Consider the following 25,308-nt stretch of genomic DNA (forward strand, 5'->3'; position numbering starts at 1 on the left):
TATTATTTAAAAATACATACTTTGAATTGGTTCCCTGCCCATCTGTTCTAAATCTTGATTTGTTTACATCTTGGTTAAAGGCAAAAAGCAGGAATCCTGGTTACTTTTTACATTTTGCTGAACTTTATGAGATTAAGGAGGCCATTTCTCAAGGATTTGCACTGATGGAAGAGAGCATTGTCATGGAAAGGAGAAAATGCTTAAAACTCAGCCTAGTGAATCTTAGACCTCCAGAGCCTCCGTGGTGAGAGTAGCGACAGTTTATTTGTCTGCTGTTCACTTCTTGGAGGCAAGGATCGGATGAAGACCAGAAAGCGCTGCCCGGGGGGAGGCAGGAGGAGGGCCAGTGCACCCAGGGAAGAGATGTTACCTGTGCTGAACAAACATTATGCACCAACGCTCATTACGTGTTATCTCAGGGAATTAACAGTGAACCAAGCAGTTGTTACTCACCCCTCACTTTTATAGTTGAGGAAACTAAGACGTAGAGATAGTAAATGCTTTGACCAAGGACACACAATTAGCCAAGTCAAGCTCAGATCTCTTTATTCCCAAAGCTGGTACTCTTTGACTTGTGGTACTTTATTGCTTCTTAAACAGGTACAGATCGTAAGATGCTGGGTGACTGAATGTCAGCGTCTATCCACATAATTCGTGGGTAAATGATAATGAGTTTTACAGATGGTGAAAAAGCATCATCAGGTTGACAGCTGATCCAGAGTAACTGAAAATTCTCAGGCACAAAAAGACATGGGGCTTGAAAGAACCTTGGAAAACATCCAAGCCTGCCCTAGGAGATGTCTCTATTTTCAGTAAAATGTTTAGCCCACAGTATTATTGTGGGAAATTTTTTTGGTCGTTCATTTGTTTTGTTTTTCTGTTATGTTTTGGAGGGATTTTTTTTTCACTAGCTTTTTAACTAAACAAACCTAAGTTTTGGTTTTTTATTAGGCATTTTCACTAGTTTTATTTTGTTTTATGTAGGATTTCATTAGGAACTTATTTGTATAATGAATTTGATTCTTTGGGTTTCACTTCAAATTCAATTTTTTTTTTTTAAATCTCCAGAGCGATTTTCCTTCAAGTCTGAGAAGGGCCAGATTTAAATTGATGATGTACAATAAAGTCTAATGTGGAAAACCAAATCAGACCACAAATTGGGGCAGTTATGCTGAAGTTATGAATGAAATACACCTATAAAATTAATTTGATTCTGCATGTTCATATATAAATATTTATTTATTTGAATTTTATTGATAGTGTTTGTTTGATCCTATAGGTCTTCTTTCTATCCTTCTTGATCTTGGTCTCCAACCAGAGAAATTCATCTGTAAAGAATTTATCAGTGGCCTTCCTTGCTTCCGGGCAGTTTCAAGAGCCCCCAGAGGAGATGGGAGCAGGAAGGATGAACGAGATCAGAGCTCAATGGTACTGTGCTATTTCATTTCCCAGCTCCTGCTCTGTGGGTCACGTGGGTCGAGCTGTGTCTCCAGGCCTGCGGGTACAACACTCAAAACAGCTTTCTCCACAGGCTTTTCCCTGCCCTGGGTTCCAAAGAGCTCTCTGCCCTCACTCCTTCGGGAATAGCAGTGGTAATTGCTCACTGTACATCCTCAGTTTTCCCTTTTCACGGTCCACTCTTTAGAGTGTGTCATTTGTACCTTCTGGGGTCATGAATGATAACATAATGATATAAATAATGAAATAACATTAGAGAGAGAGAGCAAGAGATTCCATTAAATCATGCATCTTACAGATGCGTTAAAGTTAAAACAATAAATACAAAGCAAAAGACCTTTGCATCACACCCCAAGCCTCTGTGCTTCCCCAAAGTAGCACCTGTAACTATTGCCTACGCGTGTACCACCAGATGGATTTCTACCCATTTACACACTCACACTGGCAGGCAATTTGTTCTCTTTGGTATACTGGGATCACATAATGCACATTCTTCTGACTTGTCTTAAATATTTCTCTCATTATGGACATTTAGATTTATTAAGCTTTTATACTGTTACTAACAATAATGTAATGAACATCCACATGTGTGATTAATAAATTACTTCCTCAAAAATTCTTACCAAGATCATGTTCTTCTTCATTAAATAATTTTATTAAAGTTGTGATCTAGTAATTGAATTTCATTTGGAGTTGATGTTTATCTTTCAGGTCAGTAAAAGTTTCTGACCCTAAGTTCATATAATATTTGAACTACTAAGCTCTTTACTTCTCTACAAATAATATCACTAATTTTTTTTTAATATTAGTTTCTCAGGAAATTTTTAAAACACTTTTTTTTTAAGAACAGGGGCTCAAAATAAATATTATCAGCTACATTATTATTATCCTCCTTTGTTCTCCCAGATTAGCATTTCATAGAAAGACTGATTAAAGAGTAGAATGTTGCTTGGAAGATCATCATTATCTGACGTTTTTTAAGTGTGGGAGAGTACTTGATAAACAATATCTGCATGGAATTTAATGATTATTCAAGAATCAATTTTTAGTTAAAATTAAGCAGTTGTAATTTCACAAAGAGTAACCACAGAACCAGGATTTCAAAAACAGAGACCATGCTTATGTGATAAATATATCTTTAAATCATTTAAAGGTATAGCAATTTATACATTTCAAGAATTCTTTTCAAATATTTACGTTTTTAGTGAATATGATAGTGAATTTAAGGTAGTCTTAATTAGTTGATATCATCAATACTGCATACAGATCAACAGTACTCAAAATACTTTCTGTGGTTTTATTTTATATATATATATTTTATATATATATATATAATTCAACTGAAAAAGGGCACAAGTTAATATTCATATGAAGAGGACTTGAAAATTAACAAAATCGAGTTACCGTTAGATTATATTTTAAAAATTAAAGTCTTAATGATCATTTATAACTTTATTACAACTTGGTTTGTGAAATTTTGGTTGAGTTAGGTTGCTTGAAAGAAAATGTAAAATGTTTAGAAATATAAATACTTCCTCGTTTTAAAAATAACCATAATTGGGAGAGCTAACTCTAAGAATGAGTTATTACTAGAGAATTGTCTGTGAATATTACTATAATGTATTTTCAGCTGAGTGAATATTGCATTTCATTCTTTATATATTTTTCTCTATTCTTCACAATCACCATAAAATATAGCTATAATTTCATAAGTCTAATGTTGAACATACAGAGACCAAGAAATTAAAATGTGCAACCCTACACAGCTTGCAGGCAGACCCTTACTTGAATTTAAGTTCCCCTGTCTTTAAACCCCTGCTCTTTGAACCACCTCACGGTCTCTCTTCTCATTAGACAGACTCTTCACCTGTGGAGGGAACTCAAGTCTCTTGCAGGGAAGCTGGCCATAAGCACATAGCAGAATACTGTTTTCAAAATATTATGTGAGGCTTCTTTTCTGGATGCATCCTCCAACCCTTAGCTCTCCTCCCATGTGACATCCCCAGATTTATGTCTACAGGAAGAGATAGCCCAACAGGATACAAAGAATAAATAAACACAATTTCTGGGTTTTGAGTTTCAGGAACTAGCCTTGATTGGGTGGGGATGAAGTTGGCAGGGAAAAGCTCAGACATGAAGAACACATACATAGGAGTAAAGATTCAGCCATTCTGCATTTTGACCAGAGAATAATGATCCGGAGTGCTAGAGAGCCTAACCACAGTGTTTAGAGGCCAGTGGTTCCTCAACAAGGAACACTGTGTCTTAGCCACTGACCACAGTGTCCACTAACACGTGCAAGTCATTATGGGAGTTGGAGGGGCATAACCTCCAAGTAGTTAGGGATTAGAGAGAAGGAAGCTTTCTTCCCCACAAAGCAGAAGATCATGGCTTCCCCCATCCCAGCTGGGGTAAACAACAAAGTTACCATGGACCTTAGAGCAAAAGGGATGTAATGATAAAAGCCTGTGTCTAAAGAGTCTGGCTATTCAATGAAGGGCGAATGGAACAGTGACCTGTAGGACTCATTACCATGACAAATGCACCTGACTCAAAACAAAGGAATTGTGTTAACCACAACAAGCACAATGAAAAAGGGAGTCCCACAAGCATTCAAGGAAAAGATTAATTAGCCTGAGAGGGGAACTATCTGGTCTACTAAAAAAGCAGAAAAGATTGATTTTTTTTTACTTATAAGATTTGACCTAACATTCCTACAATGTTTCATTTAATAGAAATATACAATGATATTTGATAAATAGTTCCTATTAGAATTATTTTATTTCCTATTATTTAATTACGCTAGCTTAAAGTACAAGCACTCCATAGGTGTTCTCCATTAATATCGTAACCATTGTAAGCCAAAGGCTACAACAATGGGTTGGACAGAATAAAATTTTCTGTGTGTCTTTCCCCTTTTTCCTAAAGCTTGAGACTGCAATAAATCATGTTGAGCAGCTAAAACAAAATCTACATAGTCCCCATACAACCTTATACTATGCTGGCACTGTATTATTACAAAGTAATTTACTATGTTATGGTGTCCCTTTTCGTTGAATGTCTCTACTTGCTAAATTATAAAGTCATGAAGGCAAAGAGTTCTGCCTGGAAAAAAAAGAAGTTCTCTGTAAGAGTTGTTGAATAAGTGAATTACCACCTTATATAAGATGTTTTTAATAATAACATTTAGACATTGATTCTGACATTCTGGTTCTCCTGAGATTGTAAACCGAAAAATCTGTGCATCTTTGAAAAACATCTTCACAAAATAATTTAGATGAATAAAACACTAGATTTCAGAGCAGACCAAAATAATACACTTCAATGATTACCTTACAAAAATAAAGTAAAAGGTAAGGCAATATGTCTAGAAGTTCTTCTAAATTGTTACGCAAATTACGTGAAGATTTTTGTTTTGTTGTATTTTTTGGGGGGGGGAGTTGGTTTATTAGTTTCAAGAGATTGTTTTGTTTTTAACTTTAAAAATTTTTACTTTTATACAAATTTGAAAGGTTACTTTCCATTTACAGTTATTGCAAAATACTGGCTATATTCTCCATGTTGTACAATATGATTTTTAACTATTAATGGGAGATAAAACAGAAAATTAGTAGAGTAAGCTCTTCAGGTGAGACAAAAATTTTGGTAACCAAAAGCTCCATGCTAGTTGTTAGTGACCCTGATATTGCATTTAGGGTTAGTAAACTAAAGTTATAGTACTAAGTATTCCTACTGGCATTCTGTAAATGCTTGTACTTAGAAGACCCCGAACAACTTAGAACAAACATAAGGCTGTAGCTAAAGTCCTAAAATCAACAAACTTTAAAAATAAACAGCTGTTTTTTTTGCCTGCCCAAATCTAATTTCTTATCTTCTGATAAGAGGACCTCAATTTTTCTTGGAAAACCATCCCTTCTGACTCTGAGTGAGCCTGATGTCAGTCCTCAGGGGAGTGATGTGACCCACACTTGGCTTATCAGAGAAGAACATATGGTTCTTGGCCACGGGGACTGACCACAACCCAAAGCTTTTGCTGTAGTAACTAGGAAAAAAATAGTTCTTTTGCTGAAGCCTAAAGCTACTGGTAAAAATGGCGTCAGTAGAGAGGAAAGCTCCCTTGAAGTGCAGGGATTTGGAAATGGAAGGTGGATGTTAATACTGCACGCGCTCTGTGTATCAGGTCTCAGTCCATCACTACAGCACTGAAAAAGGAACATTATTATACACATTACATGGTGGAGGCTAAAGGACTTTAAGTAGTATTTGTAATATCATAGAGCTAGTAAGTAATGGAACCAGGACAGGGTGACAAGAGAGGCCACGCAACTAAATATGGCTGTGCTCAAAGCCAGGCATAGTCCAGTTTCTGACCTCCACCCGTGACTCTTTAATTGCTGAGCCAATAAACTCAATTTTTAAGTTGTCAATTTGATTTTTTTTTATATTTGCATCTAAAAATTCTGATAATATAGCACCCACATTGATAAAAATAGTAAGCAAACTGAGGTAGCAGAGGGTTACTGTAAAATTATCCCCTACTTCTCCCCAAACAAAAAATTATCATAGGATAGATTCTGTGTGTGTGTGTTTGTGTTTTAATAAAAAGAAAACTTCTTTAAAACTATTGCTCTCATGGGGAATGTAATTTTATTTGGAATATACATTTCCTATCAAGTCTTTAAAAAGAGTAATCATTTATACATGACTATTCTCTAAAATGCTATAGTTTCTCTGTTAGAATAGCTTTTGAAATAAAATTAACTTTATTTTCAAGTAATGTATTTTTTTAGGTTCTCATTTTAAAATAAACCCAGATCAATAACAAAGAAACTAAAAAAAAAAAAACTGTTACTGAGAGTAAACTAATTTTTATACTAACAGAAAACCAATTCGTTACTCAAGTACTCAATAAGAGTTTTGGATGCAATTTTTGAAAAGGGTCTGGATGTTGCAGATTCTGACAATTTTTTTTTCTTTTCTGAGGAACAATATGAAATTAAAAACCAATGCCACCTACGAGTAGAGTACTCATTTATAATAAAAAAAACCTTCTAAGTGCTGAATATTAAAATCTAAACTTAGAAAAGGACAACAGGCAATAAAACATTTCTGTGCTGAAAAATTAATTTTCTTAGCAAAGGTTCAAATTATTTAAAATCCAAATAATCAGCCAACTGCTGCCTACAAGGTATATAAAACTGAGGCTACAACCTGATGTTCTAAGAGGCAGTTTTATTTTATTTTATTTATTATTTTTTTTCTGAGTCCTGATTTTATTCTGTAGCAGAATGCCCAATGTAGAATGTAATTGCAAGTATTCAGCTGTGCAAAAGAGTAGTGCTTAAGTACAAATGGGAGACACGGTTTTTTTTAAATGAATACTTAAACATGGGTTGGTCCTACAAGCACCAGGAGTCTAGGTCTGCCCTGGTGGAGCTGCCTCACCTGTGGACCCACGAAGACACCATGATTCCCCTCCCCTCAATCAATGCATGGACCCCTATACAGTATAATCTTGTTTATCTATTCTACATTTTGAAATCCCGTCTATCCCTTCCCATCCCCCACCCCCTTGGCAACCACAAGTTTGTATTCTATGTCTATGAGTCTGTTTCTGTTTTGCATTTATGTTCTTTGTTTATTTATTTATTTTTTAGATTCCACATATAAGTGATCTCATATGGTATTTTTGTTTCTCTTTCTGGCTTACTTCACTTAGAATGACATTCTCTAGAATGACATTCTCTAGGAGCATCCATGTTGCTGCAAATGGCATTCTGTTGTCGGTTTTTATGGCTGAGTAGTATTCCATTGTATAAATATACCACATCTTCTTTAACAAGTCATGTGTTGATGGACATTTAGGCTCTTTCCATGTCTTGGCTATTGTAAATAGTGCTGCTATGAACATTGGGGTGCAGGTGTCATTTTGAAGTAGGGTTCCTTCTGGATATATGCCCAGGAGCGGGATTCCTGGGCCATATGGTAAGTCTATTTCTAGTCTCTTGAGGAATCTCCATACTGTTTTCCACCGTGGCTGCACCAAACTGCATTCCCACCAGCAGTGTAGGAGGGTTCCCTTTTCTCCACAATAAGAGGCACTTTTAAAATCTAGTACAGGCTGAAGTACTCTTGTGAGTTTGTAAAGATTATGTGATGGTCCTATAGAAATTTTTGAAAGGGGGTTTTAGTTTTAGTCCATACAAAAGCTTGGTTAATGTTTATTAGCCTTTAAATTTCTGTAATTCCTTATAAAGACTTTATAATTGTAATTTTCCAGTTACCTCCACTCAGGAAATATTTCTTCCACAGTCAGAGAGTCAGGATTGACTCCAGACCCAGACACCTATTTTTCCTTAGACCTGCATTTGCCATAGAATTTGGCGATAAACAAGGCTTTTCACCGTAATAACCAAGAAAGAGATATTCTCTTTTGTTGAGCTAGGAGTTGGGATAATGGTAGCCCAAGACTGCTGGCAATGGTGGCTTCCACACAGAAGGTTGACCCAAGGAATGGACATTTAAAACCAGTATTTCTGACGTGGACATTGAATAAATATTTTATTTCTGTGATAATTGTTTTTAGGGCTGTTTATTATAAAAATATAGTTTGACGATAGTTTATTCTTATGATTAAGCTCTAACCACCTAAGACTAAGAGGTCCATGAACAGAATTCCAATTGCATAATAACCTTAATATAAAACCATCTAATATAAAGAAACTCTACTGAGTTAAAAATTTGTGCTTTTTAAATTTGCCTTCAGCCATGCATGATGGAGGAATCAAATTCAATTAATTTACAAATTCACCAGCCCTAAAAGAGCAGAGTCCAAAAGCAGTGACAAGTCTCCCACATAAATGGGTTCCACTTAAATAAGCTGTGTTATTTCTAGTCTGTCACACCGCATTTTTAAACAATTAACTGTGCTGAGTAAAGGACAGACCCGCTTTCTCAGCCCCACCCAGCTTGCTTTATTAAAGTGTAGACCATATGTTCAGTCGCTTCTTGGAAATCCCTTCAAACTGCAGAAGGTTGGGCTAAGCACAATTAGACACAATTTAATTATTGAAAACTCCCCCTTGTGGCATCGCTGTGGCTACACACCAAATATATATATGTTGATATATATATATCTATCTCAACAATTAAAACTAAGCTGAGCTTCAAAAAAAGAAGCTCCTTTTTAAAATTCAAGTGAAAGTTTTACTAAGCGAAGTGGGATCGTGGACTCTTCCAGAAGGCTCTGTAAGGTCTACATGGTGGCAGTTATCCACGGCCTGTCCAACGCCTTTGTCTCGCTTTTATCTAGTCCAGCTGCACTATTTGTCTCCTTCTGAAGGTATGTAATTAATTGGAAATGACCATAAAACTTTAGGAATTTGCAGCTACTTTCCGAACTCTATTTTCTGAGAAGTACTGAGTTGCTTCCTAAAGACAGATGGACACAAGCCACAATGTAAGAGAGCAGATGACACGAACCCCAGAGGAGTGCCAACTTGGTACCCGCCTTCCATCCTTTGGCTTTTCTATGAATACTCAAATTTGTTTCAGATTGCTTTGGGGGCTTAAAATCATTGTCTTTGAGATGGTACTTAATACACAGGGCAGGGATTCTCAAACCTAGCCTGCCACAGAAGCCTCCAAAGGACTCTAAGATGCAGACTGCTTGGCCTGCTCTCAGTGTTTCTGGTTCAATAAGTTTAGGGGTGACTCCCAAGAATCGGGTTTTATCAAGTATTCAGGTGATGCCGATTGGAAGCGCTAACAGAGAGACCCGAAATACAAGCGTCTGTTAATTCCACTGCCTGAGCCCACATCGCAGATGCAGGCTGATTCTTCACACACTTCGACACATTTTCCTGGCTAGTTCTGGGGCTCTGTTTGATCTCCTTTCCTTCCCACAGTTGTCCCTGAGTCTTCTCTTCTCCTAAGGCCACGTGTAAAGGGCGCCCCAACCCTCCTCCCACTCGCTCTCCTTGACTAAGTCTCACATCTTTTGGCTTTGATGGTAACTAAGCACTGAAGAGTGATGGCTAATCCTTGCATGTGAAACATTCCAGAAATGTCACACATCCTCACAGTTTATTCCCTTGGCTTTTCATCTAGGTTTTAATATGGAATTCAGTACCTATTAAATTCTTGGAGCTGTTTTTGTTCATATAACTCAGAGATACTTCAGAGGAAAAAAAACTAATTAAAATTTACATTTTTGTATGAAAGAGAGATTGTGGAAATACTTCCACCTACATTGCCTCTTCTGTTTCTTCCAAGAAGTTCATTAAAAAAACCCTTTTTTTCCTTAAATCAACAATTAATACTGAGAAATCATGCTTTCTTTTTTCCTCCTCTAGCTTCTGAACAGGAATTCTTTACATAGAAGACATACCTTTGAGGATTAAGCATTGAGTATTAACTAAAAAATAAATATTTTTAATTTCTTCCTTCAGGCCACTAACCCAGTTAGTCTGATAATACATTAAATGACACAAGAGTAGGGCTAGTTAAGACACGCTAAACAAGCTTGCTGTGAACCCACACAGAGTTTTTAAAATATATTTAATATGCTAAGAGGAGCGCCCAGAATAAAATTTAAATAATCATAACAAGGGAAGCTTTAGCTTAATCTGAGCTGCACTCATGTGAAAACGCAGGCGTATCTGATCAGGTGTAAAGTGCATCTGGGCTGAGTCCCTCGGGAGACAATGGACCGAGCACTGCGCCTCCTAGGAAGGCTGGTCTCCCAGGGACTCAAGTCACCCCTCTGGGAGCGAGGGAGAACCACACTCAGTTGACGTCTATTTATGTTGTGTATCTACTAACCAAATTTCTAGTTATTTTTAACACATTTGCCTTTTAATTTTTCAAATAGACTTAAAAGGGATTAGCCAACACTAACATAACAGTCTAATAGCAAACAATCTTATGTTTACCGGGGAAAAGGGGGTGAGAAGAGAGAAACTAGGGAGTTTGAGATTTGCAAATGTTAGCCACTACGTATGAAAACAGATTTTAGAAAACTCAAATTTCTGCTTATAGCATAGGGAGCAATATCCAGTAGTAATCTTTGATGAAAATGAATATATGCATGTATATGCATGGCTGGGACATTATGCTGTACACCAGAAACTGACACCTTGCAACTGACTGCACTTCAATAAAAAAATAAATAAATAAATAAAGGTAACAGTTTATTCCGTTTGTGTGTATATCATACTGTTACCAATGAGTTTCATACTTTCCTGTGCTCTCGTGTTGCTAGTTTATGTCATTTGACCCAGCTTGAAGGGTTCTCTTTAGCATTTCTGGTACAGCAGTACTAGTGGTGATGAACTCCCTCAGCTTTTATTTGTCAGAGCATGTCTTTATCTCCTCTCCATTTTTTCCAGGTTTATTAGCATGATTGGCAGTTTTTTTGTTTGTTTGTTTTCCTTTTGGCACTTTGGACGTATCATTCCACTCCCTTCTGGCCTTCAAGGTTTCTGCTGAAGCCTTGTATATAACAAGCCACTTTCCTCTGGTGACTTTCAAAATTCTCTTTTAACTTTTGACAATTTGATTATAACGTGTCTCCATGGGGTCTCTTTAGATTCATCTACCGTATGATCTGGCAATTCCACTTCTGGGCATATATCCAAAGGAAATGAAATCATATCTCAAAGAAATATCTGCACCCACCATGTTCACTGCAGCACCATTCACAACAGCCAAAATATGGAAACCACCTAAGTGCCTGTCGACCGATGACTGGGTAAAGAAGACGTGGCATACACGTGCATGTGTGTGTGTGTGCCTATACTAGCTGACCCTTGAACAACACGAGTTTGAACTGAATGGATCCACTTATATGTCAATTTTTTTTCAGTAAAGACACACAACAGCACTACAGGATCTGTAGTTGGTTGAATCCACAGATGTGGAACCACAGATATGGAGTGAACACTGTCAAGTTATACAGGGATTCTCAACTGCCTGGGGAGGGGGTGGTCAGCACCCTTTATACCTATGTGGTTCAAGGATCAGCTGTGTGTATGTATATAGACACACACACACACACACACACACACACATGGTAATGTCATTGCTTAGTGGTTTTGAGAAGCATGCACAAAAAGATGAAGTGTGACATGCCTGGGGTGGAGCTATAGAAACTGTGAAGGCAATTTAAATAGGATTGGCTTCCAAATGCAAATTAAATTTTTTAAGAAATGGAGATTCATACCTAAAAGTATCTAATACCCACTAGCTCCATTCCTATGGGCATATTATTTTTAGGGGAAGTATAAAGGAAATAGGTCAAACTAAAAAAAAATACTTCAAAGCTAGTAAAGTGGAAAAGTGATTCTCTAAGATTGGAGGGCAGAAAAACACTAGGACTGGAAGATGTTGCTTTTGGAAGTGCTTAGTGCCTGAAGGAGACAAAAGTTGAGGAAACAAGGCTTTTCTACCTGGGCTAAGCAGACCTGGAGTTCACACAAAAAACAACAGCAACAAATTATTCTGCACTCCCAGTTTATACGACCACTTGTCTACGCGCCAATGTCCCGCAATTCTTCAAACGTCCCCAGGTATACAACCCCAGATACACACAGGGACTCACAAATGCAAATCTCTTCTATCCCAAATAAATTCTGTTCTCAAATGAAATGACATGCATTTAAGTCATTCTTTTTTTTCTCTTAAAGTTTACCTTAATGGTCACTTCATCTGACTTTTCATGGATAACAATGGTCATGAAGAAGCAGTGTACACTTTTCTAGGGCACAGACAGAGGTCAGGCTGGATTCTCAGCCTCAGGTGGTAAAACTTCACCATCATCCCAGTAAAGAAGAGTTTCTGAAGGACACAGGTTGGATAAACAAATCTCTGTGTTGAAAAAGATGCTATCCTGCAATGGGACTGATATAAAGTCCAGGTGAAGCAAGTAGCTAGCGCCTAGAACTCTACCCTTTTTGGAATGTTCAGTATGTTTCCTCTTTAGGGAGAAAAAAGTCAATAACCAAAGCCAGAAACCTACTCAAAATTTGAACGCGGTAAAATTAACATGTGTCACTTTCTCCCATATTTTTATCCTTCGGTTATAAGAAAGAAACTTAGACGACTCAAAGAAGTACAAAATATCTTATCGCCTAATGTTGGGCAATTTAATATCAGCATATTTTATTGTCTCCCTTGGTTGCAGCTTCTAAAGCGTAAGGTTAGTAAGAGGTAGGTATGAACAAAGCACTATCCTTTATTGCCACACTGCAGTCTGACATATACTAATACAGATAAGGTATTATTAAGGAAGCAGTTTTCATTATCAAATAAAATGATCCCAAAAGGGATCCACAAATGTACTGGCAAATTCTAATTAATTTATTGACATGCTATAAAAGCACAGATAACTCTTGGAGATTGAAGGGTAAGATAAATTTATATATAAATGAGAAATTTACATTTTATATATATATATATATCGAGGCTTGAAGTATCAGAAAATTCTATGAAGCTATTTTGCTTTTATTAACTACCAGTGTTCCTGGAGAAGGAACATCCTGCAAACTGAAAATCTACTGACATTTCACACCTCATCTGGGATAATTAATGGAAAGAGAAAAGAGAATGGATCAGTGAGAGCTAGAGAGCAAAATTTTATTTGGCTTACCTGTTAAATAAAGGAAAATTTAATGCTAAGAGGATAGATATGGGTGGCAATATTCTAGATTGATGGCTTACAAAACAATGAGAAGCAAGAGTCTAGAATACTGTTAGATAAAACTGAATTATTTGATAGTAGCTTCAGCCCAGTAAAAATAGACAACCAGGCTTAACAAAATAACTCAAATATGACAAAGATAATGTGAATAAAAGAAAGCCGCCACCATAGGTCAGCCTGCTACTCAATCCTTCAAGAAGCATTAACAACAGCTTCACCACGGTGAGCACATGAAACTGAATTAAACTAATTGGCCATAGGCGCCTTAAACATCCTGAAAGTTTTACCCTTTGCAATATGTATTCCAAAATGCTCTTATGAATCAAAGAAGCATTTTCATTCTAATGCTCAATTTCTGTCTTTTGATAAAACTCCATAAAATATTTCTAGTATCTTAATCTATAAATATTTTAATATTTCATTTCATTAAATGTTAAGATTTTTCCACCATGGAATTTATCACAGAGATGGAAAGCAAAATGACAAATGTGAGCAGAATCTCAACATTTAGTGAGAAATCGCCACTCCATTATTAATTCCTTTACGGTAGTTTAAAAATATGCCTTCCTAAAAAGGTTCTCATCTGCAAACACTATTATGTTATAATGCATGTACTAGTGTACACGTAATATTGCTCTTTCGTATTCATGTGCGTACTGTGGAAAAAAGATAAGAAGTATTTGCCTTTGCAGGATTCTTGGTGATTTTTGTTTTATTTTGTGTACAGCCCAGATAGAACAATATTACTTTTATCATCAGGTCATCAGAAAATAATCATTATTCGCAAAACTTACATTCCTCACAAATATAAAATCAAAGGCCTTTTCCAAAGAGAAAGTAAGGTATGAGATTTGTACTGGAATTTGTTTGATTTATAGCTTTCATGAAAGGGGGACACATGGAATCTGAAATATGATAAAGTCTCCACATTTAAGCACCTTTTAATTACAGACTTCTCTTCTGCCACTTCTGTATCTCATATCATCTTCAAAAGTATGTTAACAAACATCAATGTATTTCTGGAATAACAGAAAATACATTGTGATAAATGGCAAAAACCGATGTGTTTACATGACTATACTGCACACAATGTTTCAACAGGTATGTTTGGTGGAAAAAAAATTAAGGAAACATCAGGTTAGTTGCAATAATATAAGTTAAGTGCTTTAAAAATGACTTAAACTCAATAATGTAAGAAAATCCTCAAACGTACGGCTTAATGTTGTTGACAGTGGGATGCAAGTTTGCCATGGAGATGAGTGTGTTGCTAATAACGTAGACGGGGGAATCTACGAACAACCAGAATTAGTTGGCAAGTCTCTTAGTCCCTCCGATCCCTGGCTGTCTTATTTGTAAAACAGAATTAACAGCACTTGCTTTGCAGAATTGTTGATTGGGGTTCAATAGATGATATATGTAAAATACCGGGAGCAGTAAATACTAGTTCACTTTTTGCTCTCTTTTCATTTTTGATGATAAAGCTTGAATACAAGCATTAAATGGAAAATACATAGGGGGAAGTGTTACATTTTGTTGCTTTTGCACAATGAAACATATTAGGTACATTACTTATGAATACACAGGAGGCATTGGTGGTGTCTTGGGTGGATTCCCAGGAAAACAGGCTTTGAGAGAAAGATTCTGTGGGCAAGAGGCAGACTCGATTAGTAACTGAGAGGCAGGAGGAAAGCAGACCTGGTAGAGGGTGGGTCGGACTGTGATAGGATTGCAACAGTGACATCAGAAAATCTGAAGCAGGAAAAGCCTTTTCAGGCAAGGAGCGGGGACATTTTGCTCCAGCGAGGGAGCAAGTTCAGGAGAGGGCAGCGCTTGGGAAGGAACTCAGCAGGCAATGCTTCCAACTCGGCAGGAGGGACCCAGAGGGCTCAGGACAGCGGGCCCCGCAGATGCTGAACATGTGCCCTAAGCAACTTTACTTCTGCAAAGAGTGCAGCAACTGTCAAACACTGAAGTTAAGTCTTACCTGTGGGAACAGTGGCCTCTTAATTAATTAGCACACCTGACTTATTTTTTTTTTACTGTGATCTTTGAAGATCATTTTCCTTAATAAGTCAGATGATATGAGAAATGCTGTAGTTTGCTCCGAAATAGAGAAATTCTACTTTGGATATGATGAGGGCTCTGTTCATCCTTGTTCTTTGAAGTATATATTAGGATGTACCTCTGGGCATGTAATTATACAATGTTCTACAATCACTGAGGACAGAAGTGATATTAATTTTTTTTTCATTTAGAAAGTCTAGAATGAATAATCATAAAAATTAGTTCCATGGTTGTTATTCATTTTATTTGCAGTCCTAAAAAATAAGTTATATATAAGGTTGGATGAATCCAGGTAACTATCTCTGTTGTCTTATTCCTTTTCTTGACACGACTATATTTAATTGCTTCCCATTTGAAATCTAAACCGAGACGATTTTCTGAGGATGGAAGAAGTTCACAAGCAGTCACATGTGTGTGTGCATATTCAGGGAAAAGGCTCTCTCCTTCTATGTCCCAGCTCTTTCTCTAAATAAACTAAAAGTAATAATGGTCTTGACTAAGACTTTATAGAATCCGTTATTCTTGCAAATTCTTGATTTTAGCTTGGTCTCCATGTAGGTAAGGAAATGACAGCTAATAAGTATATAAGACTCAGAATTTGGCTCCTTTCTTATTCCCAACAGGCCTGAAAAAAGTACATTTTTAGAGTGGAGAGATGGGGGGGTATGTAAAAGAAGTAATATGTTTCGATATTAATATAAAGTAGTAACTCAGTTGTGAGGTTGATTGCCTGTAGTTAGATCTTCCTGTAGTTAAAGCAGAGGGTGCCTCTGAAGTATGATTTCAGGTCAAGTGCTCCCACTAATTCATGATCATTTTCACTGACTTTTATTAACAAGACACTAAAAAGAACCTTAGAAAATAATATGCATAGAAAATGTAGCAAGTGTGTTAAGCACCATATTAATCAATGCATTGTTGGGAATATGACAGAATTTTACTTTTTATATGTTCTTAAAATATTTTTTCTCCTTGAGAAAAGAAAGACACAATTTCCACAGAATATTCACTTTGCGGACACAGTACGCTTTAGAATGAATACAGCTATGTAATAAAATAGGACCTGAGTATGATTTCTAGCTTGAGCACCTAATAGTTGGGTGACCTTCAGTACATCATTCAGTTGACATTATCCTAGTTTCCAAGTCTGTAAGAAGGAGACAGTGACAATATCTCTCTGGTTGTGAGGAAAAAATAAATAACAAAGTGTGCATAAAGCCTTTAGTACAATACTAGCCTATAATATATGCACTGATGTAATTATTTTAAAATACTTGACTTGAGGTCACTCACTCCTAGCATTGTGATTCGAAAGTCCTTGACCATCCTAAACTGTGTCTGGGGCTAGCTCTGATTTGAGTTCCTAAACCAGGTATGTCTTTTTTTTTTTTTTGAGTTTCTGTCTATGATATAATTTATTACTTCTCCAAAGAAGTTTGTAAGTATCAAGGTAGGTGAAGCAAAAGTAAAACACCAAATCCGACACCACTGCCACCGACAACACCAACTTAAAGGAAAACAACCTGAAATTGAATCATGCTGCCCTTCAGATGATTTTACCTAAATCTCAATGATAACGAATAGATTTTCCTTAGGAGGTTCAAAATAGACACTATGAAATACGTATTTTTAAACACGACTTACTAAGTACATTTGCCTCACTAATTTATCTTGTACTGATAGAATTTAGCAGTTCTTAATTACTTTCTGATGACTATTTTTATTTTTTACATCTCTTTGACCGATAAGATCTGTGATTAACTATTTGTCATACAAAAGAGAAATATGGAGTCCTTTCTGTTAGAATATTCCAGCTCATTCATTCTAACAAATACAAAGCAAGGTAGAGACAATTTCCTTTTAAAAATAGATACTGTTTTTTTCCATTATTTGATAACCTTGAAGCAAACCACAAAATTATATTTAAAAATCTATAATATCAAATATTAGAACAGATTAAAATTCAGTCTTATTTTTCAATATCATTAAAATTTAGATGAAATGGATCTTGTCTGTCAAACATGAAACATGCACCAGAACATAATACTGTAACTCTTTGGCGTTACTATTGTTTCAGCCCTCCAAAGCCCAGCCCCTCCCCCTCACCTCCCCATGCTTTCTCTAATGACCTTCCAAAAGTATGTGTGTGCTATTTTTAAAATCTGCTTACTCCTAAATTCAACTTTTATTTTTCAAAAGTAGTCTAACGTGATTAAACAAACCATGAATTTTCACTAGCACACGTAAACAATCTGTATATAGTAACAGACCATATTCTATTGGTTAAAACACCTACTTGAAGAGATACGTATTTTTTCAAACCAGTTGCAATCTGGCTAACCAACTGAAGCCCCAACATGCACAAAATGAACATAAAGACCATTCTTTTATATAAAATGTAAAAGAATGTCCATTTCCAAATAACTATCTTAAAGGCAAGCATTAAGAAAATCTAATGTTCACATCTTCAAATTATCACAAATGTCCTGGTGGGTCATGAACCCAATTTTAATACACTTAAGCACAGACAACAAACAAAATTTTCCCCTCCCCCAAAAGGCTGTCAGAAACTCTTTAACATACTATGATGATAAAGCTTTTATGTAATGTTATTTCCTGGTTTTAAAAATAGAGATTAGTCCATTCTTTTCTGTTCATACAGACAACTCAATTACATAAAATTGAGAATATATCTTTAGAAAAGCTTACCATTGTCATTTTTCACCATCCCGTTGCTGAGTTGTTTTAATCTCTTTTGATGCGATTTGCCATTGTAGTGGATTTGGGCTTGAGCAGCCGAATTCAGCTGAATGTTACACACATTACACAAGGTGAAGTTGGTATGTTTCTTTTCTCTTTCTGGCTTTTCTTCAAAGTCGTCAGGTAAAAACTCAGCCTCACTCTCTCCATCTTGTGCACATGTGGAATCTAGGAGGGGACAAAGAATGCTATGAACAAGCCAATCAGGATTACTGGATTCCTGTGAACACTGGGGTGTGTGTTTCCTTCTGAATTAGAGTTTTCATCTTTTCTGGATGTATGCCCAGAAATGGGATTGCTTGATCATATGGTAAATCTATTTTTAGGTTTTTTAAGGAAACTCCATGCTGTTATAGTGGCTACAGAATTTACATTCTCACCAACAGTGTAGGAGCACTATTTACAACAGCCAAGACATGAAAGCAACCTAAATATCCATCAACAGATGACTGGATAAAGAAGATGTGGTACATATATGCAATGGAATATTACACAGTCATTAAAAGGAAGGACACAATGCCATTTGCAGCAACATGGATGGAAATATCATAAATCACTTATATGTAGAATCTAAAAAAAATGACATAAGTGAACTTATTTACAAAATAGTAATAGACTTACAGACATAGAAAACAAACTTACTGTTACTAAAGGGGTAAGGTGGGAAGAATGATAAATCAGGAATTTTGGATTAACAGATACACACCACTATATATAAAATAGATAAACAGCACAGATTTACTATACAACACTAGGAACTATATTCAATATCTTGTACTAACCTATAATGGAAAAGAATCTGAAAAAATATATATGTATGTGTATGTATAACTGAATCACTTTGCTGTCACCAGAAAGTGACACAACATTGTAAATCAACTATACTTCAATAAAAATAAATGAATAAAAATTTAAAAGAGATTCCTGGATTCCTTCGTATTATTAAATTTAGTAGCAAATAAGGATTGCCCTAGACACTTAGAATTCAAAATTCTCATTTCTTCCTATTTTATAGGTTGTATCTCTATGTAATAGATCGTATCTCTATCTTTCTTGGAATCCAAATGGCAAACATTTCACTTTGCTTCTTCTGCATTAAATACTGTGTTAAGTATCAAGTGTTAAATGACAGATGTTTAACATGCATCACCTCATTTAAGCATCATAGCAATGGAAAAGAAAACAATGCAAAGCTATAGTTTTTCCTGCTCTTATAACTGAGGAAACTCAATTTAGAGTGCTTATGTAACGTGCCTAGGATCACACACCTAATAAATGGTACCTTTGGGATAAGCACTCGGTTTTATTTACCTTCATTGCAGGCTTTTAAGTATTACGCTGTTCAGTATGTATTAATGTATTAGATATTCCTTTTTTGATTTCAACAACTAAATAAAATGCTCTTATTTTCATATTCCTTTACCAACTAAGTAAAACCATTTACATTTGGATGGACACATCCTATATGTCCAAAAATGTTAAGATAGTTTCTATACCTAAAAATGTATGCTTTCTACGTCAAGTACAAAAGAGGTTCTGAATATTCAAGATAGCTTCATCGTCTGGGTGCAAAACGTGTGACCAATACAAGGATGACATTGGAATATGTTATTTTTGGATACATACATCCCTTGTATTCGCAAATCTAAGAGACAAGGGCAACTGCCAATTCCAGAATTTCTGACTGTAAGATGATACTAATCAAAGTAACTATTGCAATACAGGTTTTCCTGTTTATTTATAAATCACTTGAACTAGCAGACTCCTTTCCAAATTTTTTGTGCTTTCACTGCACAGGACTCTGCATAACTTTTACTCCAGATATGATTTCTCCATCCTGATTTTCCAGACTCTTCAGAGATCTTTTCATAGTCTTTGGAAATATTGGTAGAGGCAAACAATCATCACTTCAGCACGCATTTATTACTTGGTTACGGGGTGGCAGGCACTCTCCTAGGTGCTGAAGATAAACTGATGTGCAAGACAAGGATGGCCCTGCTGTTACACAACTTACTGACAATGATGGGAAGAACATGGGCTTTGCATCAGGCAAATGAGATAACAAATGCCAAATAATTTCGACAATACGTAAGGCTTAGTTTGTCAGTGAAAGTTTAAAGACATCTAACTACTAACTCAAGCCAAATACCCAATACTTGACTCTCTGAAAGGATACTGAAGTATCTTTCAAAAAGACTAAAAGATTTTGAGTATGTAGTTCATGCTTTTTTGTGGACTAATTTATACAAAATACATTAACCTCTTTAAACCTCTCTTTAAAAAGGAACCTTTATCACCCAGGTAGCCCTTATTAGAATAATATTAAATATACAATTTAAGTGGCCCTATTTAAAAGAAAGTGCATACATTCTATAAAATTATATAATTTTAGTTAAAGAAAACTACATAAATATACCTATTAGCTTTTCCTCTTTCATATAAATAAAACAATTAAAGTATCTACTACAGATTGTATTCAGAATGTGGCAAAATTTCTTTTTCCTAGAGTTGACTCACATTTTTGAAGTCTTTTATCTCAAATATCATCAAGTAATGAAAAAGATTAAGGAAACAAAGGCACATTTAAGCACTGTGATATTCTTTAACCAATAAAAGCAGATTGGGGAAATTTCATAACATGAGAAATTATTTCTATACAAGTGAAAAACAAACACACGATGTAACTTTACATATAATCTGTTTACAGCTAAGTGAAACACAGATGGGAGGCTTAGGAAGAAATAGCAATAGTAGTTGATTCTGAATGGTGAGATTAGAGTTGCCTTTTTCCCCCTTCATTGTCCCATATTTAAAAAATTCTACCTGATGACCACTTATTACATTTATTATGAAAAAGTAAACCAATATACTTGAAAGACATAAACCAAAAAGAGAGCTTGTACTGATCTACTGAATGAATGGCTTATGTTGGTCAGAAGTAGGCCAGACTATACAGACAGTCCCAGTGCATGAGCCCCGGTGAGACATCATTTTTACTAAATATATGCATGTTTGGAAGGTAGTAGTTTCTTCTGTGATTATGTCCACTTTGACCTATAAAATGAGACTGACTGCCAACAATTTAGCAGGGGAAAATATTGGAGAAGAAATTTTCTTCCAAGGCCATAAGATTTATTTGCTTACACATGAGGGGGTCCCTGATCACAACAAGAAAATGAAAATTCTGACACCTGAATCAAAAATTAATTTTGCACTGGGAAGGGGATGGGCAAGGATAAAAAATCTTAAAGGAAATGGAAGGTAACATATGTTCATAGAAGAGTAGGGGAAAAGGGAATCTCACATTAATTCTTGTAACTGTACTGTGACATCACAAAGCATTTATAGATTTTGCAAGAAAGCTGAGGTGTTTTGAATGGCATTCTGTGAAGTAGGTCACGATATGTTTGAATGATTTTTACTCCCAATATGGTAAAAGTATCGTTTAAATTCTGGAAGGGAAATTTTGCCCATGTGAGTTACATCGAGAAAAAATTCAGGAGTCATCATCCACATGCTCTTGGCAACTGGCTTGCAACTCAAAATATTTGATCAATTTATCTTTTTTTCCCACCTAACCTCCATACCCAGAACCACTAAGATACTACAAAAGTCTGTGGCTGCACACAACAGTGTGCTTCTAGACTGTATCATGTGAAAGGTTTAAGGACTAGAATTATCCTGGGAATGACTGCTATAGGAATCTGGTGTTTGCCTGTGAGCGCACGTGTGTGTGTGTGTGTGTGTGTGTTTTAATTTTGTAGATGTGGAGCTTAATTTCATCCTACAGATTCTTAGAAATAATTAAAAGTTGGTGTACGCAGAGAGCTCCTCTTTGGTAAGTTATATGAAACAATGTATCTCGGCATAACTTGAAAAAAATAAAACTGGAAACAGTATTTTTCCTAGGAGGCAACATGTCTTGAATTTGAGTTATGTGCATTGTTTTGACCCACTCTAGAGACTTTCTGAGACAATTACTGAAACATCATCACTTGTACCAAACCACCAGCTTTTGGTATGAAGACTGTCTTGAAAAGTGCTAATCTTCTCTTCCACCCGAACCCAGGGTAACAGGTTGCATCCCAGGTGGACCCTAAATTTGGTGTAATTCAACTGATTAATAATTAAAAGTTGGAGAACAGACACAGGTGCCAATTGAAGGAGCTCCCAATGCCCAGGGCTAAATAACTAAATAACATATTATTTAATTATAACCCAAAGTATAGTGTGGTCATTTTGATAATGTTGATTCTTCCAATCCAAGAGCACAAGATATCTTTCCATTTTGTTGTACCATCTTCAATTTCCTTCATCAGTGTTTTATAGTTTTCAGAGGTAACCCCCTTGGTTAAGTTTATTTCTAGGCATTTTGTTGTTTTCGATGCAATGGAAATATTTATGCAAGTTATAAAATTCTGGTTTTTGAGGTGAAAACAAAAGTGAATGAAGATCTGCAAATGGCAAGATACCCTTCTTTCTTATGGATGAGTTGTATTCCATTACATATACATGCTGCATCTTCTTTATCCATTCATCTATTGATCTACATTTGGGATGTGTCCACATCTTGGCAATTATAAATAATGTTGCTAAAATCAGGGTATATGTATCTTTTTAAATTAATTCTTATTTTGTGGTTAGCTTTATTCCTTTGATAACTATATAAGTTTAAAAAGCTAAAGCTCTAATTATTCTTAGCAACAAGGAATGGTACATATATTTAAATTCTAAAAATATGTGCAGTATACTGAATATATGTATTTTCATGCAATATAATGTCTATGTGCAGTCAAATTATAACAATTCTACCCAATAAAACTGAAAAATGAAAAAAAATTATAACCCAAAGTATAAGATACATATCAATGAGTACATAATGATTTTAAAAAAAGTAAATGGTGAAGAAGATACAACCTCCCATATAGGAGTATTCCAAATAATTTAAATAGATGTTCCCCGCAGCAAGGAGGGAATGGCGCATGACTCCCCATCCCTTAAGTGTAGGCTATATGCCTCCTGGCCTGCTTCCAAACAGCACCGTAAGGAGGGAGAAGAAAAAGTCACTGCACAGTGGAGAAACCTGACAAACACTACCTAAGCCAGCTAACCAAGGCTAACAATTGTGATAAGTCATGTTGGTGTGACATGCATCTCTGATAGGATGTGTTGAGAACAGTGTTCCACCTCTGCCATCTTCCTCATAAAAACACATAACCCAAGTCAAGCCATGTCAAAACATCAGACAAACCCCAGATGAGGGCTAGTCTACAGAAGATCTGACTATTACTCTGGAAAGTCATCAAGGTCTTTAAAAAAAGGAAAGTCAGAAATGATCACAGCCCAGGGTAGCATAAGGAAGTATTAGAATAAATAAAATATGGTGTCCTGGATAAGATCCTGGAAGAGAAGAAAAATGGTTGAAAAATCTGATAAAATCTAAATACAGTATAGAGTTTCAGTAATATCAATATCCATTTCTGGTCCACGAGTTGTGGCCAGTGCACCGGACTAACCTGCCAACCGCAGAGGAAAGTGTGTGGGTGGGGCCTATGGGACCCTGCTCACTTGGCTTTTCTGCAAATGTAAAACTATTCTAAAATAGGAGTTTATCTAAATTGGAAAAAAAAAAGTTAGGGATTGGTCAGGACCTTTCTTTCTTTCTTTCTCTTTTTCACCCATAAGACAAAAATTTCTTTAGAGTGTCTGCTCTGGGGAAGAGCTAAGAAGCTTCTCTTTTCTTTGCCCCTCACTCATTCCCCTCCACAGCAGGACAAGTAAACTGTGTGACACGGAGGGTGATGAAAATGACCCCGGACTTGAGTGGGGCCACCATCTTGACGCTGTACTTCAAACTGGCTTAAAATTACATTCTCTATAATCTTCTCCATCGCCATATGCAAACATGAAGTGCAAAGGCCTCCCACCCCTGGTTTCTCCAGGTGCCTGCATGTGACTGAGAGGTAAATTCAATTTAGGGAGTAAAAGGTGGGAAACCCAACAGAGACTGTGGTTTCAAGTCATTTTCTCTAATTCAGTTCAACTTTGTCATTTTCTCTAAACAACTAACCGGCCAACCCGTTAACAAAAAATCTAACACACCTCAAACTGAGTTCTCGTGTCTAATAATGGTGGGTTCCAGTGCAGATGAAGGAGGAGCTGTTTTCAGACACACACACACACACACACACATACACATACAAACACACATTGTGTTATCCAGCCAGTCTCCATATAATTAAGAATTCATGAATTCCATTTTTTGTTTTAGTATGTCAACCCTATCACAACAATCAATAATCATTAATGTCAAATTAAAAGTATTTAAAGGAGTGTATATTAGTTGACAACCAAACCTAATTTATTGAGTGGAAAACCGTCCTTATGAATAACATCAATGTTTTATTTCAAAGTTAATAAGCCAGGTTCCAGTGTTTTGCCTATGATTGGTTTTATCCCTTTGGTTTTATCCCTTGTTCTTGGACCTGCTACCTTGTCAAAATGGCAAGCCTCTAAGAGCTCCAAGGATCTTGAGATTCTACAATAATTTGTACTGACAATGAACTAACAATAAGTGACATCTGCCAACAGGCAGGTTAGAGCACAATAAAGCATATTTTGAAAAGGACTTTGCACATGACCTATAAAGGCAGACAACTGTAAACAGCCTAAGTAAACCAAAATAAAATATTCTTGTTTTTGAAAGAGCTTCTCCTGCCACAGATTATTTTAAATGAGGTAGAGGGGGACTTGTAAATGTCGATCACATTTGGCACAGACTTGCTTCCATAAACAGTGGTGGAACCAATACTAAACATAAAAATCCCTCTAGAAATCTTGGTCTGACAATCAATTTTTGTCTAGATGAAAGTAAAATAAAAATTTGAACTACAGATATTTCATTTTGATATGGCTGAATAATGTCTAGGTTAAGGTAGATGACAACCTAATATTTAGTGAAAAAAAATCCAGAAGTTCATTTGATAAAATGCTTTAATTCTTTGAGTTTTAATAGTATTTATACAGAGGGTGTCAGGTGAGAAGTTTTGGCTATTTCTTTCAAAATCAATCTCTTTGAGAAAATAAAAGTAAAAGTCTAAATATTGCCCAAATGTAAGATAAAATTTGCTCTCAAAAAATTATCTCTCTGAAAGGAGGAATCTACTGATACTGAATTCTTCATGGAGTCTAATATAAAGAGCTTTCTCAATTAGTTTATTGTGAAAAAAAGTGATGTTTGGGGAAGACATATCAATCTAGAACACTTCACTATAGGGATGCTGTACTTTGTATAATCTGTGCAAATTGTTATGGAGTTTGTAGTTCTT

The 25,308-nt window shown here is 35.9% G+C and overlaps 1 protein-coding gene across 2 annotated transcripts in view; it reads right to left on the reverse strand.

Moving 5' to 3' along the window:
* The window catches only part of ZNF385D (zinc finger protein 385D), a 786,854-nt gene that overhangs the window by 598,724 nt on the left and 162,822 nt on the right, over window positions 1-25,308 (reverse strand). For both annotated transcript variants that reach the window (XM_072948880.1, XM_072948876.1), the window contains exon 2: window positions 17,930-18,148. In XM_072948880.1, the coding sequence (XP_072804981.1) occupies window positions 17,930-18,148 (219 nt within the window). The remainder of the gene's footprint in view (window positions 1-17,929; window positions 18,149-25,308) is intronic.

The sequence above is a fragment of the Vicugna pacos genome, chromosome 1, assembly GCF_048564905.1.
Source record: "Vicugna pacos chromosome 1, VicPac4, whole genome shotgun sequence".
In the NCBI taxonomy this organism is placed as follows: domain Eukaryota; kingdom Metazoa; phylum Chordata; class Mammalia; order Artiodactyla; family Camelidae; genus Vicugna; species Vicugna pacos.